Below are 17,950 nucleotides of genomic sequence, written 5' to 3'. Positions count from 1 at the left end.
AGGTGCAACAGGTAAAGATATTTAAGTCCAACTTTAGCCCTTAAAATTTTCACATCATTCATGTGAAGTCCATCTACTTTATTTTTGATTTGTTTTTTTAGATTCACAGTGAGTATTGGGAGTAAGAACAAAACTGTATGCTTGTTCAGCCCTTCACAACCAAAATCAAGCAAACAAGCAACATTGATGGTTCTTTCTTTTAGTTACATTCGTGAAATTAAAGAACTGCAATTAAGAATGTTTCAATACCTACATCATCAAAAACAGGAAGCTAAATTATTAATAATTAGTAAATAATAAACTTGCATGGAGGTCTAACTTGGAAAAAAAAGGATAAGTTCTCAAGACATAAATACAAAACACAAAGCATTCATTTGGCAACCAATCCATTTTTCACCGCTTCATTTAACTCAGGGTCACGATACATACACAAGAAAAAACAAACAGTGTTTCTATTTTAGTTTTTATAGTGTAAAGTACTTTGTAACGCTTCGTTATTGTTTAGGGCTGAACCAGACATGAACAGTGTGATTTATTGCTGTGAGGCGAACTACTACTACAATGAGTAAAGTAGTTCACATGGCCTGAATTGTATTTTAATATGAATAAATTGACATACTTGGATTAATACTCATGGGTATGTATATAAATGTACAAGCACATCCATAATACGATCTCAATCGCCTTCAATATTTCTTCTGTCAGCAAATCAGCCTATTCAATTTGATTTAAAAATGGATTCATATTTTCCATGCTTCATCCGCTTGACGCTTGATCCGAATCTCACCCAAAACTAAAGCACTTCTTCCTTTACATATGATCTGTTAGTCTGTCAGATTAGATCCTAATGACATGTTTTGATTAATCGTGTCAACAAATAAACCAACAGATTACAGTGAGGAAGAAATATTTGTATTCCCTCCCCGGGAGAAAGGTGGCGTTGTGAGTCACTCATTGTTAATCCCCGCATGATTAAAGATAAAAGCAGTGATCTTCTCCTCTGTGTTGGATAATAAACTTGTGAGTTTTTATTAGAGAGGATTTCTGTGCCCATATAAGCCCTCCATTGTTCCGGTTCTGTTTTCACGTGTCTCCTTGCCTCCTTCCCTTCTCTCGCGCCCTCTGCAGGACGCGCGCGTCACTGAGGGAGGAGAGGAGACGAGTGCGCAGCACCAGTGAAACGGAATGCGGCCGCCAGCCGAGGCTCTTCCTCTGTCTGTCTGCTGTGCTACCATCACTGTGGTCATTTTTCTCATCACTAACCCGTCTCCGCCGGCCCGTTCCTCCCCCGGAATAGCAACAGTTGGTGGATTACCGTCGCAGCGTTTCGGAGCAGCGCTCATAAAGAGGCCAGAAACATGAGTGTCGAGGCGTACGGGCCGAGCTCGCAGACTCTAACGTTCCTGGACACGGAGGAAGCGGAGCTGCTGGGAGCGGACACCCAGGGCTCCGAGTACGACTTCACCGACTTCACCCTGCCGAGCCAGACGCAGACCCAAGGCCAGACCCAGAGCCAGCTGGACGGACAGGTCAGTGGGCTGACGGGCGACACGGTGCGTTGACTCAGACGCGAATTGGCGAACGTTAGCCAACAACGACGGCGAACATGATGACGCCTGACGTCTGTTGCCATGCTTTTATCCCGCTAACGGGCTAGCGCGCGAGGCTAACCACAGTTAGCATGGTAGCATGTGAAGAGGACCGTATGAACCGGAGCGGTGTGACTCTGACAGAGCTGGAAGAATTAACATGCATCCCCACTGCCACTCATCTGTGCTAAATGTGGACGGAGACGGCAACAACAACACTGAGATCTGAATACAGGAACATGATGCAGTCCATGTACATGAGCTCATTGTTGATATAACAAAAAGCTAGACTGTCATTGAGTTGTATGTATTCGTGCATCTGTGAAGATATTTCTTATTTTGACAGTTTCTATCTTATTAGACTATATGAATTTATATAGATAATAACAGACTTGTTGGGCTACATCTGACATTCAGCTTCATTCAGGGAATAAATAAACCATAAATCATCTTACAAGTCGCCGAAAAGCATCATGATCACAAGGTGAGATTTCAACACGTGTTACGCTCAAAACTTTGCTCATTTTGCCATTTGTGGCTCAATTGGTAAAATGGGTTGTCTTCCAGTCTAGATGTTGGTGGTTCAAACCCCAGTCTCATCCGGTCTGTGTGCTAAAGAGTCTTCAAACAACACAGCAACTCCCAGTCACATCCTCCTGTTCTTTCCCCTCCGTGTCCACAGGTGAACGGGCCTGACGGCGTGCTGCAGAACGGAGACGACCCCGTGGTGAAAGCCAGTCAACTGCTGGCAGAGTTGAACTTTGAAGAAGATGAGGAGGACACCTACTACACTAAGGACCTCCCAGTGCATGCCTGCAGGTAAAGAACCAAACTCTCTAACGTCTATTCGTCTTTACCCCTTTGCCAACCTGCGGTCTGATCGGACCCTTCACACCCGATGAAAGTTCCGGCCCAGGTTGAACAGAAGATGTGGTTTTACCCTCATGGTATGGTAGCTGATGTCAAGAGTGAGATTTAGGCTTTTGCCCACATTGGAATGAACAGAAACATTAGAGTCATGACGATTTCAGAATGTTATTTTACACATTGTGTTGATGGCTGTAGTTTATTGTCTCATTTTACTCCTCCAGCAATGATCGCATTGTTCTCTGTGAACAAACAATTTGTTTAACACCCATGACGTTTTATGTGAGGGAGATTCTCAAACGGTCTCTTTAATTCTCCTGTATTAGATCTTAACTGAATCATGCTTTTAACAGGATTTTTCTTTCATTTTAAATGAATTTTGATGTTCTTCTTAGTTACTGTGGCATCCATGATCCAGCCTGCGTAGTCTACTGCAACACCAGCAAGAAGTGGTTCTGTAATGGTCGTGGAAACACATCGGGCAGGTAAGATGTCGCAGCTCATCCACCCAGCCTGTTTGAGTGTTTATTGACTTGAATCTGGAGACGATCGATTTGTTCGGATGTCGAGTTTTTGCGTGATCATTCAGTTTGGGTACATTTCAAAGTGCTCTGGTCTAAAACAACCTGCTACATATCATTTAAATTGAACATCGCACTGCATCAGTGGTCAATGATGGTGGCTTGAGTTTTATTAGTTTTATTAAATCTCCTCACTGCATGAATGCCATTTTCTTAGCCCAGCTATTTTGGAGTCTAATTACAATAAAATATTCAGGACATGCTGAGTCTGAGGTGTGAGGGCGTATCAGTGGTGCACAGGTCACCCTCACTGCTCTCACAGGACGAAAGGCAGGCACCTTTACTGTCATCCTTTTCACTTGTAGCCACATTGTTAACCACCTGGTGAGAGCCAAGTCTAAGGAGGTGACCCTGCATAAAGACGGGCCCCTGGGAGAGACGGTCCTCGAGTGCTACAACTGTGGCTGTCGCAACGTCTTCCTGCTCGGCTTCATCCCCGCCAAAGCTGATTCGGTCGTGGTGCTTCTGTGCAGGTAAATCTCGTTTTGCCAATCGGGGAATTGTTGAATTTCACAAACTGCAAGTGACATTTTTGCTCCGGGTGTGCACAGGCAGCCGTGTGCCAGTCAGAGCAGCCTGAAGGACATCAACTGGGACAGCTCGCAGTGGCAGCCGCTCATCCAGGACCGCTGCTTCCTCTCCTGGCTGGTTAAAATCCCGTCGGAGCAGGAGCAGCTGCGAGCACGACAGATCACCGCTCAGCAGATCAACAAGCTGGAGGAGCTCTGGAAGGTAAAATGACACCAACATCCAACCAAGTGCTGGAGCTGATCCATGCTGATTACAGGCTCCGGCAGCGTACGCCCTCCACAGATCGGTGCCCGTATTCACAAAGTGTCCTAAGGCTAAAAGTGGCTCTTAGTGATGCCACTTTAAAAAAAAAAAAAAAAAAAATCTTAGAATTCCTTGAATCTTAAGATTTTTCTTAGAATTTTCCCTTACCAAGATAAAAGTACTTCACAAAGCATCTTAAGCCCTAAGAGAGCTCATGTTTTTCATGATTACACATTTTTAATGCAGCCCAAGATATTTGATCGGTTAATTTTACTCTCCATTCAATACTAGGATCACAGAGCGCATTTTTCCTGTCTTCTTTTCTCTAACAACCAATCACAGTTCTCAGCAGACTGCATCATATGTAGCAACGGGGTCAACTGCACCTCCTCACTAAGATAAAAGTTTCTGTCAACTCTTTGCTCAGAATTGCTCTTAGAAACTTCCTGAATCACTTTGAAGCAAAGATTCCTTGATAGGAATTTTTAGGCTGTTAGGAGCTCTCTGAGATGCTTCAGGAATACGGGCTCGGGAGTTTAAACCTCAAATGCATTTAAAAAACAAAATTCCATTGATACATTTTTCCATCTGGGCGAGATGCTTGCATCATGATCCATTCATGCTTTCTTCGTTGTTTTGTTTATTTACTTTTATAGCTGGTTTTTTTTGTTGTTGTTTTTTAAACTTATTTACCTGCTTTTACCAGTTTTTTTACTCTCTATATGCTCTTAGTGTTGCTTTTTGCAGACGTTTTTACTTGCCATCTTTAGGAAAAGTACATGTCACCAATAATTCTGGCTCTTTTTGCTTCATCACATGACTCCATAATAAGCACACATGACACCACCATCCTGAAACTGAAATCTTTAATTTTGCTTCTTATGCCTTCTCTTGCATTAGTGAACTGTCTTTTCAGCCGCTACATTTAACTGCACAGTTTAAAACAGCGAGCCTCCAGATGTCATTTGGACGGTCAATCTTGAAAAAAGACGGATGAAAAAATAGCACATACCTTGCTCAAAGTCTGACTTATGTGTAGAGTAGAACCTCGGACTAGTAAGAGCAGACAAATAGTCGAGCACGGATGTTTTAACTGTTAACATACCTTAATGAGCGGACAGCCTCCCGCAGCACGGTGCTGCTGTGAAGTTTACTTCAGTCAAACATGAGGCCCGTGGACCAAAACCGCAAAAAGCTCCAATCCAGCCCCAGAAACCACCAAGAAAGTGGTTACATGGGATATTTTAAAATTTTGCATTTCACTGTATTTTGCAGCAGAATGTTTCTTTAAAATTGACTTTATGTTGAGATTGTTGTCGTTTTTAGCACTAATTGTGTGATCTTGCAAAATTCATCACGTACATTGTGACCAAAACAAAGAAACACTTTCAAGTGTAAATTCAAAGGTTATTATAGCATTATTTTATCAGTCCAGCAACTCAAGATGAAACTGTATGTGGCTTCTGAAGTGTATATATATATAGTATACATCTTTATATTGGTTGAGTTATGTGCCTTTAGATAAGTATGCTTCTTCCGTAACGTATTATTTGGTGTTTGGTTTGTTCAATATAAAATAGTCCTGCAATTTATCACGTCCCAATGTAGTATTAAGTCATCCACAATGCTTTAGACTGCACCATTTAAGGTTCCTTCATTTGCTGTCTTCTTGTAAGCTCACATGTGTGTCTTTTCTTCCTTCCTTTCGCCACCCTGACAGGAGAATCCCACGGCCACCTTGGAGGACCTGGAGAAGCCTGGAGTGGACGAGGAGCCTCAACACGTGCTGCTTCGCTACGAGGACGCGTACCAGTACCAGAACATCTTTGGTCCTCTCGTGAAGCTCGAGGCCGATTACGACAAGAAACTCAAAGAGTCACAGGTACATGAAGAGCTAACAATAGTTACTCATCTGGCTTCTGTTTTAAATGTTGGTTAAAGTAAATAAAGCTGTACCTGTTTGTAATATTTGAGCTTTGTGTTGCAGTAAGTATTGAAGCTTCAATCTGTTATCGTCAACAGACACAAGACAACATCACAGTCCGCTGGGATTTAGGCCTGAATAAGAAGAGGATTGCTTATTTCACTCTTCCCAAGACAGACTCTGGTAAGTATTCCACTTCAAACTAACCAGTCTCAGTTATATTCATGGCATCATTTATCATGGTTGTCTATTGCCAGAACTGGTGTTTATAATGTATTGGTCCAATCATAAGGTGCTTCTAAGATAACACCAGGAGACGAATATTAGATGGCTTCACCTTTTTCCCCCCCAATGTATTTTCTGTGTGAAACGGCTCCTGTTTTGTTTGGGTTAATACATTAATTATGCATTTGTGTGGCTCAAATTTTAGCCATTGAGAGATTTTTGTGTTTTCTGCTCTTTTGTAGATATGCGACTGATGCAGGGAGATGAGATCTGCCTGAGATACAAAGGAGACCTGGCTCCTCCATGGAAAGGAATTGGACATGTCATCAAAGTCCCTGACAGTATCCTCATGAGGCCTGAGCGCTCTTCTGTTTTTCATTTGAATTCTGAATTTTTACTAACATCTAGTGGTCACTCTGAGAAACGACATCAATATGAGCAGAATCACAATGCCTCGTCCAGCAAGTTCAACTAGTTCACAGCTCGATTCAACTTTTCTTCCATTTAAACTGATGTTTTTCTCTTCATGTCATATTTCCTGTGTTTTGTATTATTACTTGAAGTCTTGATGAAAAGTGAATACTAGGAGTTTAACACTGATTTCAATGAGACCTCGTGGACAACCACGATCGTAAAAGTAAAACGTCTCACCAAGAGGCTTTTCATCATGATTTTGTTGGTTATTAGCTTTGGAACTTGAGTTTCACTTCCCGTGTATGAAAGTTAGCAGCTCTGCTTTATTTGGACTTAATGATACATTTATCTGATGTGTTTGTTTGCAGCCGGCTGATGAACTGGTTTACGTCACTTAGATATTTGCTGTGTGACACTTTTCTTTTTTAAATTTGAAGTCTTCCAACTAAATGAGCATGTTTAGCAAGAACATGCAAACTCATTTGGCAGTTTCCTTGACCAGCTGTCTCAGATTATGGTGACGAGATCGCCATCGAGCTGAGAAGCAGTGCTGGGGCTCCGGTGGAGATCCCCCACAACTTCCAGGTCGACTTCGTCTGGAAGTCCACCTCTTTTGACCGGTAACCAAAACAAAGGCCAACAAAAACCTTTTTTCTTTTTAAAGCCGTGTGTGAAATTAACAACTTTTCCGAAGGAACCGACGCACGTCTGTTATTTGTGTTTCTGTTGTCCAGGATGCAAAGTGCCCTGAAGACGTTTGCCGTGGATGAGACGTCAGTGTCTGGTTACATCTACCACAAACTGCTGGGACATGAGGTGGAGGACGTGGTCATCAAGTGTCAGCTGCCCAAACGCTTCACTGCTCAAGGGTTACCTGACCTCAACCACTCCCAGGTGAGGTGGAAAGATACACTTGGAATCACAGCTGAAGATATTTTATTTAGCTTTGCTTTAGTTTTGTAGTTTTTCCTTTTTTCCTTGTTAATGCTCTTTGTATACGACGTATTGTACTGCAGGTTTATGCTGTGAAGACGGTGCTGCAGCGCCCCCTCAGTCTGATCCAAGGGCCCCCCGGCACGGGGAAGACGGTCACCTCTGCCACTATTGTGTACCACCTGGCTCGACAAGGAAATGGGTAAAAAAAACTATGCTGCACAAGTTATAATAAAAAGTGCAACTGCTATATAGTTCGAGATGTAACTGAACTTTCAACTCTCAAGATATTCCGTAAGGTTTATATATGAATCGAGACTGACATAACACTGTTCTTGTGGAGTGAGTTTCTTTTAATATATTCCTGTGACGGTGAAGCGACTTGCGTCTTCCTGTGCAGGCCCGTGCTGGTTTGTGCTCCCAGCAACATTGCTGTGGATCAGCTCACTGAGAAGATCCACCAGACTGGTCTCAAGGTGGTGCGACTGTGCGCCAAGAGTAGAGAGGCCATCGACTCGCCTGTGTCCTTCCTGGCGCTGCACAATCAGACCCGGAACATGGACAGGTAACGCACAAAATGAGAAAAATGTTAAAAACAGAACATTTTGCAAACGCTTATTTGGATTCACGTCTTCAATTAAGAGTTTTCTTGTGAAACAACGCAGTTCCAGTTCTTCCTGCTGGCAAATACTGCATGACTTAATACGGATACAGGTCGGTTTGTCCAGCGTCGCAGCATTAATCTGAAGGTATTGCTTCCTGCTTGCAGTATGCCAGAGCTCCAGAAGCTCCAACAGCTGAAGGATGAGACCGGAGAGCTGTCCTCCTCCGACGAGAAGCGCTACAGAGCTCTGAGACGCACGGCCGAGAGGGAGCTGCTGATGGTACAAACAATTAATGCAAAGACGGAACATTTATATGGACTAACTAAACGTGTAGCTCAGTACTATGAAGATTTACGAGCCAGTTCTGGTGGGAAGTCCTTCATTTCTTCTGTCATTTCCAGAATGCCGACGTGATCTGCTGCACCTGCGTCGGCGCGGGAGACCCTCGTCTGGCCAAGATGCAGTTCAGATCGATCTTGATCGACGAGAGCACCCAGGCCACTGAACCAGAGTGCATGGTGCCGGTCGTGCTGGGAGCCAAACAGGTAGGAGTCGAGAGTAAAAGCTGTGTGTCTGTGGTTTATTTGTTTTTCTCACACGTGGTTCAATGAGTTTTTGTAACTTTGGGACGATCTGTTGTTTTGTCTCGTAGTTGATTCTGGTGGGTGATCACTGCCAGCTGGGACCTGTGGTGATGTGTAAGAAGGCGGCCAAAGCAGGTCTGTCCCAGTCGCTGTTTGAACGTCTTGTGGTTTTGGGGATCCGGCCAATCCGCCTGCAGGTCCAGTACCGCATGCACCCGGCTCTCAGCGCCTTCCCTTCCAACATCTTCTACGAGGGCTCGCTGCAGAACGGAGTCACTGCCGGTGAGACACTTTCTATCTTATCTATTGGTCGACCGCAGTCGAGATGGTGTTCACTAGCGAGCGCCAGATTTCCCTTTCCCTCATTAGGGTGGGGATGTCATTCACTGAGTGCCGCAGGTCTGGAGTTACAGTTTCCATGTAAATGAGAGGCCGCCTCCCTCTATTTGCGCACGGGAGAGGAGACACTTTAATTTACTCCAATAACTGTTTACATTCAGATTATATCTTATTTATAATCTCTTCCTCAAATGTTTTGGAGGTTTCAGTTTCTTATCAAATGACTTTAGGCCACATCATGCTGCCGTTTTAAGTTCACGTGTGTTTTCAGGAGTCTGATGAAATGATGATAGAAACAAACGCATTGAAAGAAAATCTTAACCAAACATAATCGCCTGCAGTTTAGACATGTATAATTATCCATAGATTCACTTACATGCAGCTTCTACTCATGTCTTTTCCATATCGGACTGTTCAGCAGTGGTCTTGAGTTGTTTCCTGTAATTCCCTCTGCAGCGGACCGGGTGAAGAAAGGCTTCGACTTCCAGTGGCCGCAGCCCGACAAGCCCATGTTCTTCTACGTCACCCAAGGCCAAGAGGAAATTGCGAGTTCAGGAACATCATATCTCAACAGGTTTCTGCTTTATTCTGACAATACGTTGACTCGGCATGTTTTTCTTGAGGAATAGATCTGACAACATTCACTATGTTGCAGCCAGTGTCGGACTTCTCTCCATGATCTATAAATAACATGCAGTCACTCTAGGCACAGGATATCATTTAGATTTCCATTTTAGGGAAGGTTTTCTCAGTTTACTACTTGCAGACGGACCTCAGGAGTAATGCAGATGCTAAGTGAGAAGACTTTTTGAATCATTTGCAAAATAATCTATAATCTAAAACAAGGATCTTTCAACTCTGCAATGGAAGGATGCACCATATGATGAAATATTTTGAAAATCTTGATACTGACCTTAATCGCATTTATTTTACATTTATTGGATGTACAAAGTCTCTAAATCTAATACATTTTTCATACGGTTTTGGTACTTTGTAATGTAGTATTTACAAAGACCGAACTTACTGAAATTATTTACCTGGTTTGGTATCCAAGTGTTACTTTGACAAATAAAATGATCCATTACCAGAAAAGCTTCTGAATTGTGGGTTTAAGTGTCATCACATCATTTTTTTGTGCAGCGATTCAGTCGAATATGATTAAATTTTTAATTTTGTGAACTCCTCCATGTGAAAATGAATCCTTTATGCTCACCGTGACGCGTGTTCATGCAGGACTGAGGCTGCCAATGTGGAAAAGATCACCACGCGTCTGTTGAAGGCCGGCGCCAAACCCGATCAGATCGGCATCATCACGCCCTACGAGGGTCAGAGGTCGTACCTGGTGCAGTACATGCAGTTCAGCGGCTCCCTCCATACCAAGCTGTACCAGGTGAAGTGACACATGTTGCACTGTTCATATCTTTATTCTAAACTTTGAGAAAGTCAATTAAAAAAAAAAAAAAAAGCAATAGACAAAATGACCTTCTGAAACTTGGTGTGTGAGAGCTCACTTACTCTTAAAATGTCTCTTTCCTGCTGGTGTTCTAAAATTGTCTTTTTATCCTGTGCAGGAGGTGGAAATCGCCAGTGTGGATGCTTTCCAGGGCAGGGAGAAAGACTTCATCATCCTGTCCTGTGTGAGAGCCAATGAGCACCAGGGCATCGGCTTCCTCAACGACCCCAGACGTCTTAACGTGGCGCTCACCAGGGCCAGGTTAACTCTTTAAGTGTTCATTTAAGCAAAAGCTTTGATGCCATGAATGAACTGGCGCGTACAAGCTCCTAGTGTCCATTGTAATGACTCTGGTTTGGTGTGGTAGGTACGGCGTGATCATTGTGGGGAATCCCAAAGCCCTGTCCAAGCAGCCTCTGTGGAACCATCTGCTCAATTACTACAAGGAGCAAAAGGTCCTGGTCGAAGGCCCCCTGAACAACCTGAGGGAGAGCCTCATGCAATTTAGCAAGCCCCGCAAGCTGGTCAACACCATCAATCCTGTGAGTTCAGTGTGTGTGTGTGTATGAAATAATTGTTTTACATGATAGTAATGGATTCATGAATATGACTTTTTTTTTCCTGTCAATGTTCTGAGATGCTGGTACATCTCGACTGAGGAATTAAATCATACATCTTTATAATACATCAGCACAGAAATAAATGATCTCTGTCATAAATACAAACGGTTTGAAGCGAAGATGCCTAATATATCGATTGCAATAAATTGGTCGTGTTAAAAAATAAAATAAAAAAGATTGTCAGTCTGAGATCTCTCCTCCTCCAACGGATACGTCACTATCCGTGCTCATTAAAGGTGTTGGGAACAAATTCATTAGTTTATGTCCGAGCTGTGTGGTGCAGCAGCTGACATCACATGTAAACGGCGATGAGGGGGATGGCGCTGTGATGGAGACACTGTGAATCTCCTGTTTCCATGGCGATGGTCGACTGGCTCCCAATGGCTTCAGTGGTTGCCATTAGTCACAGCAAAGGTTCAAAATGTGTGAAAAACAATTTGTAGTCTTATCTAAATGCCATCCTGTTTGGAGCTCATCAACAAGTTTATAGTCTTTTGTGCAGTTTGCGTTTTCGAGTCGGAAAAAGTTGTTACGGAGTCTATTACACCAGTAAGTAGCTAAACACTCCACAAAAGTAGTTTTTCTCTTGTTTTTATACCTCCCGGATCCCTATTGTTGGTGGGATGTTTTTAATGAAGTCAAAATTGCCCTATCTTAATTAGTTGCTTATTTTATTAGAGCATATATATTACAGATGGAGATGCAGGTCGATCATTTTGCCCTGTTCTTTTGTAAATGTGGGGCCACTCCAGGCTAAGAGTGATTGTTTTTCCACAGGGGGGTCGATTCATGAGCACAGCCATGTACGATGCCAGGGAGGCGCTCATTCCTGGATCTGTGTATGACCGCAGCAGCAATGGTAAACTCGCCGTTCTCTTCAAGGATAAATGCACATTTTGACAGAGGGGTAAATCAATAGACGTACAAATAACTTTCTTCTTTTTTTTTTTTCCTTCACTGCAGGACGTTCGTCCAACATGTATTTCCAGACCCACGATCAGATCGGTATGATTGGCACCAGCCCCGGTCCAATGTCGTCCATGAACCTCCCCATCCCCTTCAACCTTGTGATGCCGCCCATACCTCCGCCGGGTTACCTGGGACAGGTCAATGGGCCCTCTGCAGGTGAGGAATCCCTCTTACATTGTTTCTCTCTGTATGAAAAATAGTTTCTGTTCATTTACAAAACTTTTAGTGGGGAAAGTAAATTTATATTTCGTCACAACACAAAAGATTTAAAAAAAAAAGAAAGTGAGATGAGTTGTCGGGTTCACCTTGCTCAGGCCGTGGTGGTGGAATGAAAGGCAAATCGGGCAGTGGAGGAGGTGGAGGGACTCGAGGCAGCCGCCAGAGGAATCGCAGCAACATGGGAAACCACAGCGGAGGTCCGGACCGCGGCCACATGAGCGGCAGCCAGGCCAGCCAGGACCAGGGCTCCCAGCCCTTCTCCCAGGGGCCGCTGACTCAGGGCTACATCAACATGAGCCAGCCTTCACAGATGAGCCAGCCCGGGCTCTCGCAGCCTGAACTCTCCCAGGTTTGTTCACTTAAACTTTAGGGAGAAAGCTGATGTTCCAAACATCTTTGGCCCCAAGAGCTACTTGACATACATAATGAACAGGTCTTTTGAGCCCTAAATGTAAAGTGAGCGAGATGTGTCTTATGTGTTCACAGGAACATACTGTGGATTTCACCCAAATATCATTTCAGACACTTCCTAACAGTAAAATGTACTTTTTGGAAAAAGTTACATCATAATGCATCCACCCCTGATGGCAGAAGCACATGACCGATCATAAATGAATATTTGCACGTGACCTCAGGTGCCAGAAAGCAAAAAGGTGTTTACGATACACTCGTAAAGGATTCGAACAGGCAGATTCTTCCACTAAACTGACTGACGCCATGGTTCCTGAGCTGTTGAGGGGTCAAACTGTCCATTGAAAGACTGCTTGTTCTTTTTTCCTTCTTTAAGTAGTTCTTTAGCCGTTCACTGGCTGCCCTGCTGTGCTCGTGGTTTAAACCTCAGAACCTGTTTGGCAAGTCGCTGATGCTCCAACATGATGGAATAAGAATATAAAGTTATGAAACATTCATAGAGGACTGTGTATTCCAAGGGTTTCTCCAGGTTTCCTACTTTCATAAAAAGTATGTGTTCCTCTTTTACTTGGAAAATAATGAACTGTTGTCTCACTTTTTTTTTTTTTTTTTCCCCTTGTTTGTCCCGTTATAGGACAGTTACCTTGGAGATGAGTTCAAGTCCCAGATTGATGTGGCTTTGTCGCAGGACTCCACCTACCAGGGGGAGCGGGCCTACCAACATGGTGGCGTGACTGGACTGTCCCAGTACTAGACTGTAAGAAATTCCACTGTGGGCTCGGCTGACTCACTCATGTTGAAGGAGACGTTTAAGAGAGTGTGTGCTGGTGAGGAAGACCTTCTAACGAGCACATAAATGTGTTTTGTCTTCCAGGTTGCTGAAACGGAGCTGGGCCTGTGTGAAGCTTAGTTCATTGTGATTTTAATCTGGGTAATTACAAAAAAGAACAAACATGGATACCCGTTTTCCACTGCTACAACCGAAGCACCACTGTGTGAAAGTAACAGGAGAGAGACCGTGAGAAACCAACCAATCACAAGAGTGAGAGCAAAAAATCGGAGTAGAGCTGGACAGGAAGAGAGCAAGACGGAGAGAGTAGGAGGCTGGTGGAGGAGAGAGAGAGAGAGGGGGGCCACTGCCGCTCACACACACGAAGGGGAAAGCTGTCGCCATCGCAACGGCACAATTGGAGTGGCGAGACCTTCGACGGGTCGAGGAGGGCGAGAGGTCTGAAAGATCCTGGAGGGAGGAGGGCCAGAAAAAAAGGCGAGGGGGGGGGGGGGACGACTGTGTCATCTTGTCCCCCTCATGTGCCCCCGAACCCTCGGGGATCTCCAGGTGGGATTGTTGGGAATCTTGCTCCAATAGCTGAGAAAGATGGAGACGAGGTGTCTCACACAAAAAGTCCTCCAAGCTAAACTCAACAGGACGTCTCTGTGACTTGGAGGGAGGAAGAGGGCGGGGGGGATGGAGACACGACTCTCGAAGCAGTTGAAATGGCAACTTTTTTTCAACTCAAAGCTTGAATCGAGGCTCTGCATTTGATCACATCTGGACATCCAGGAGAAATATTTGGCTTTTCAGATGAACTCAAACAGGGCTTGTGTTGTGATCCTGTGCCTCAATAGAGTTTCACCATGAAATTTGAGGACCGCACAGTCACGGGTCATTTGCTTTTGCTTTTTTCGGCTTTGAGTTGGAAAGTTTTCCGAATAGTGGCTGTTTCCATCGAGGCCTTCAGTGACGTACGCTCGTGTAGTGGGACGTCTTTCAAGGCAGGTCTTTCTCTAGGTGGTCTGCGAAGAACAAGCGGTGGAATTGGATCTTCAAAGTATAAAAGGAAAAACATCTTTGTCTCCAGGTCTGAGCGCCAAAGGTCAGCAGATGGCGAGACAATTTTGTTTTTTTTTACGTCTTCTGTGTACGTTTTTAATTGTGCAAAAGAATGAGCGGAGGCACTATAACTAGCTTATAAGTGAGCCAAGCTGTCATTCTTTTCTGCTCACGTCGAAGCAGTAAAGCGAGCGGATGCGAATCCCCTCGAGCACGTTTAGCTAAAAGCATCTAAAAAGAAAAACAAAGAAACAAAAGCCAAATCAGGAGGGCGGACCTTTGCAAAGACCCTCAGTCTGAAGTCACGTGTCGGTGCGGACTGAGACATCGGTTCTGTGCACCTGATAGACACAGTGAGGAGTTTACATGCCTGTCGAGGAGTACTCGAGTACTCCCCCCCACCGGAGCAGGGTGAAACCCTCTCAGGCCCCCACATGAGACACGTTGAAGAGAAAGTGGACTCTCACCTTACTGGACTGTGGTGAAAGGTGTTGAGACTCAATGGTAAAGTCACTTTCTGTGTGTGAAATCTGGCTTCTTCAAATTAGGTACAAGTGATGGAGAAAATGTAACGTAGGTAGACTTTGATTTGGGAGCGCGCCTCTTGTTTTCTTTCCTCTAGTTTTTGTTCGTTGTTGTTCTAAAAGTCTTGAAGTGCTAGAAAATTATTAAAAACCATCAGATGTCGCGCAAACGTGTCGAGGACGGTGCTGGTAATTTCTTCTGCAACTTTGTTCCCGGGTGGCGCATTTTTGTGTTTTTTGTGTGGTTTTTTGTTTTTGTTTTTTTTCCTCAATCTCGTGTTGTGCGTTTTGCTTTGACGCTAACGTAGTGTCCGTGTGGCTCACACGGGTATCGACCAGACTTTGATCGCTGTGGTCAAAACTGCTGAACAGGTAAAAAGCTTTCGACCAACCTCACCGTCTGTCGTCAAAGCCTCTTTACGCTCTGCCTGAACCACCCGACCACAGAAACGCTGCAGAGGAAGTGTAAGTACACGGACCAAACATGCCCGCTTGTTTTTTTTGTTGAATTATGAAGTATCGTGTAAAGTGCCGGTCAGATTTACTGTTACCGCTGGTTACGGAATAAATATGTTCACAACAAACAGAACAAACTTTGTATGTTAACCTAATGAATACTTCCTTTGACCATTAAACTATCTTCTCCACCTCGACCATGACTTGAATCACTTAAGGAGGGTTTCTAGTTCTGGGTTTTCCAAATATAACGTGAAAACCTTGGTTCAGCAACTAGTACTGCTTTCAGGATGCGTCTTGTGAAATGTGGGAGTTGGTGTTATTTGTTCTAAAAAAGCACACACTACATCCAGAGAGCTTCAGGTGCACCTCCAAGGACTAACTTAATGTTTCTACTGAACGTGGAGCTCCATAGAGACACAGTCCATCAGCTTTATTTCACAAAAAGCATGTCCATGGAAGAAAAGGGTTCATCATGGTGGAGCCTCTGGTAATGAAAGCACTGAATGTATCGGGGGGGGGAAGAAGACATTTTAATAATGATCTTCAATGAGTGAGAATCTAAATCATAGTAGAAAATGAGAGGATTAAGCTGAAATCTGCACTTGGAGAAATGAAAGGTGTGGCAATGTAAGGACCTTTTGTAGGTTTCCTTCTGCAAGCAGACTTCAGTAAAACCTGAAAGTGTCTGAGCGCAAGGATACGTTTTAAAACTTTATTTTAGCATTTCATTAGAAATGACAATTTTAAACCTTATTATATTGTACTTGATACCGAGGCGTACCAGTAAGTCTGACCACTGTTTAAAGTCAAACCTTTAAAAATTATTTCAAATTAGATATAGATAACATGCACCTATAGTTTTTGCATGTCGTTATTCTTTCTCAGTTTCTGCTGTGATATTGTGGTTTGTTCTGAAAAAGAAGAGTTTTCTCTTTGTCTCTTGGATGCAGCCTTTTTAGTTTCTGTCCACTAACATGTTAGTTAGAAACCACTCACTAAATCCTCCTGTTGATGGTAATCTTGGAAAAATAAAGTTTGCATCTTTTTGCTCATTGAGTTTGATTCCGGTGTCTTTTCTCAAACGATCGTTGGTTATTTACAGTTGACATAAACAAAAAAACTAGAAAGTCATTGAAAAGTGAATTGTTTTGTTTGTTAATTCTCTCCCATCCACAAATATAGAGTCACCAATAAACCTCAAATGTATATCTTTGGACTGTGGGAGAAAACCCACGTCACTTAAAATATTTTTGGTCATAATTTTGAAAAGGCTTTAATTATTACATCTAAAATACATGGAAGTTTCCAGGTTCTTCTACACTCTTAACTTTGAGGCACATTTAGAGAACACGTGCAGAATACAGGCTGGAAGGACACTTAACAAAAACTCGAGCCTCAGTTCTGCAATACTAGTCTGTACCACAAGATGGCATATTGAGGTACTCCAAAAAAGCAGCAGGAGAAACGGACAAAACAAGCTCTTGGCACAAATGGCAGACTACCACAAGATGGTGCTGTGTCTTCATTGACATCTGTGCATGTGTTAAAGAAATCGTACAAAACAAATAATGTAGTCGCAATGTGTGCGAAAAACCAAAGACAATAAAAATGGCGTGCAGCAACGGAAAATCGAGGAGGAGCCACTTCTGAAGCGACGAAGAGACAGATTTCATATCAGACGACCGTCACTTTTATCAGATTTTTATCATTTATCAGATCACCCAGTTATCAGACATTCATGGACATGGAAATAGGCTCAATGACTGAAAGTGTTTTTTTGGAACACAACTTTTACCCACGGGAGTCATTCTGGACTACTGTAACTACCAATATTAGCAAATTGAGCAGCTGTTGAGGCCCCCATAGCCACTATAGGGGCCCCAGAGGGATGCAAAGTAAACTCATAGCCTGCCACGTATCAGTGCACACATTGAGTAAATTGCTCCAGTTTCATTGTAAACCTGAAATTGCCATTCATAGAAACAAAGAACTTACAAAAGTGAGTTGGAGTTCAATTAAGTTGGTTTTTTTTCCCCTATCTATTTCCCCCACTTTCCTTTTGAGGTATTATTTTTTATTGTTCATTTGTACATCTATACACATTGTTGCAGCTTCAATTTGTATTCATTTTGTGTTATTTGAATTGAAGTTATATGTATTTGTTGCTGATTAGAATAGTTTCAAACTTTTTAAGGACTTAAATCTGTTTTCCACTTCAAATTACTTGTTACAATCATCATTTATAAACTCAAAATCTTACTATAATGTTTTCTTGCCTTTCTTTTTCTTCCATTCGATATAAGATATTCTTGACCATGACATATTTCAGGTTAAATTTTAAACAGTTAATAGTCATTGGAATACTTCAAAACTGAACCGAAAGGGAAATATGGTCTGATTTAGAGTTTGGAGGGTTTAATGGTCTATTTCTGGTCATGATGTCCGGTGACTATGAAGAGCCAAAACTCTGTACTACAACGACTGAACACTGCCCCCTGCTGTACAATGGGGGCATGACTTAAATTCTACATGGTGCCCCTTTAAATGTTTTTAGGTCATGACTTTTCCTTCAGGGGCGGTAATTCATTAAGTCTTAAAACCGGCAGCAGCGAGCCGAGCAGACCTG

At 43.2% G+C, this 17,950-nt stretch overlaps 1 protein-coding gene across 1 annotated transcript; it reads left to right on the top strand.

The window, feature by feature from the left end:
* The first annotated feature begins 1,124 nt into the window (after window positions 1-1,124).
* On the top strand, window positions 1,125-15,517 carry LOC308108906 (regulator of nonsense transcripts 1). The gene is made up of 24 exons (XM_080462215.1): window positions 1,125-1,529; window positions 2,272-2,408; window positions 2,852-2,941; window positions 3,343-3,510; window positions 3,589-3,769; window positions 5,532-5,693; window positions 5,834-5,918; window positions 6,203-6,301; window positions 6,886-6,994; window positions 7,109-7,268; window positions 7,391-7,509; window positions 7,708-7,872; window positions 8,077-8,191; window positions 8,314-8,457; window positions 8,565-8,778; window positions 9,292-9,409; window positions 10,069-10,225; window positions 10,407-10,549; window positions 10,656-10,830; window positions 11,686-11,767; window positions 11,872-12,033; window positions 12,192-12,445; window positions 13,142-13,264; window positions 13,382-15,517. The coding sequence occupies exons 1-23, from the start codon at window positions 1,359-1,361 to the stop codon at window positions 13,259-13,261; spliced, it is 3,330 nt and encodes a 1,109-aa protein (XP_080318341.1). The 5' UTR covers window positions 1,125-1,358; the 3' UTR covers window positions 13,262-13,264; window positions 13,382-15,517.
* The last annotated feature ends 2,433 nt before the right edge of the window (window positions 15,518-17,950 follow it).

The sequence above is a fragment of the Lipophrys pholis genome (assembly GCF_963383615.2).
Source record: "Lipophrys pholis genome assembly, chromosome: 1".
NCBI lineage: Eukaryota > Metazoa > Chordata > Actinopteri > Blenniiformes > Blenniidae > Lipophrys > Lipophrys pholis.
Note: the sequence above shows the minus strand (reverse complement) of the source record. Positions and strands in the feature narration are given on the sequence as shown.

What these genes read in the sequence shown, in the direction of transcription:
- LOC308108906 (XM_080462215.1), top strand. Translation starts at nt 1,359, where the DNA reads ATGAGTGTCGAGGCGTACGGGCCGAGCTCGCAGACTCTAACGTTCCTG. An exon ending in GTCGTGGTGCTTCTGTGCAG is followed by an intron (nt 3,511 to 3,588) that starts GTAAATCTCGTT and finishes GGGTGTGCACAG; the next exon opens with GCAGCCGTGTGCCAGTCAGA. An exon ending in GGTCAATGGGCCCTCTGCAG is followed by an intron (nt 12,034 to 12,191) that starts GTGAGGAATCCC and finishes CACCTTGCTCAG; the next exon opens with GCCGTGGTGGTGGAATGAAA.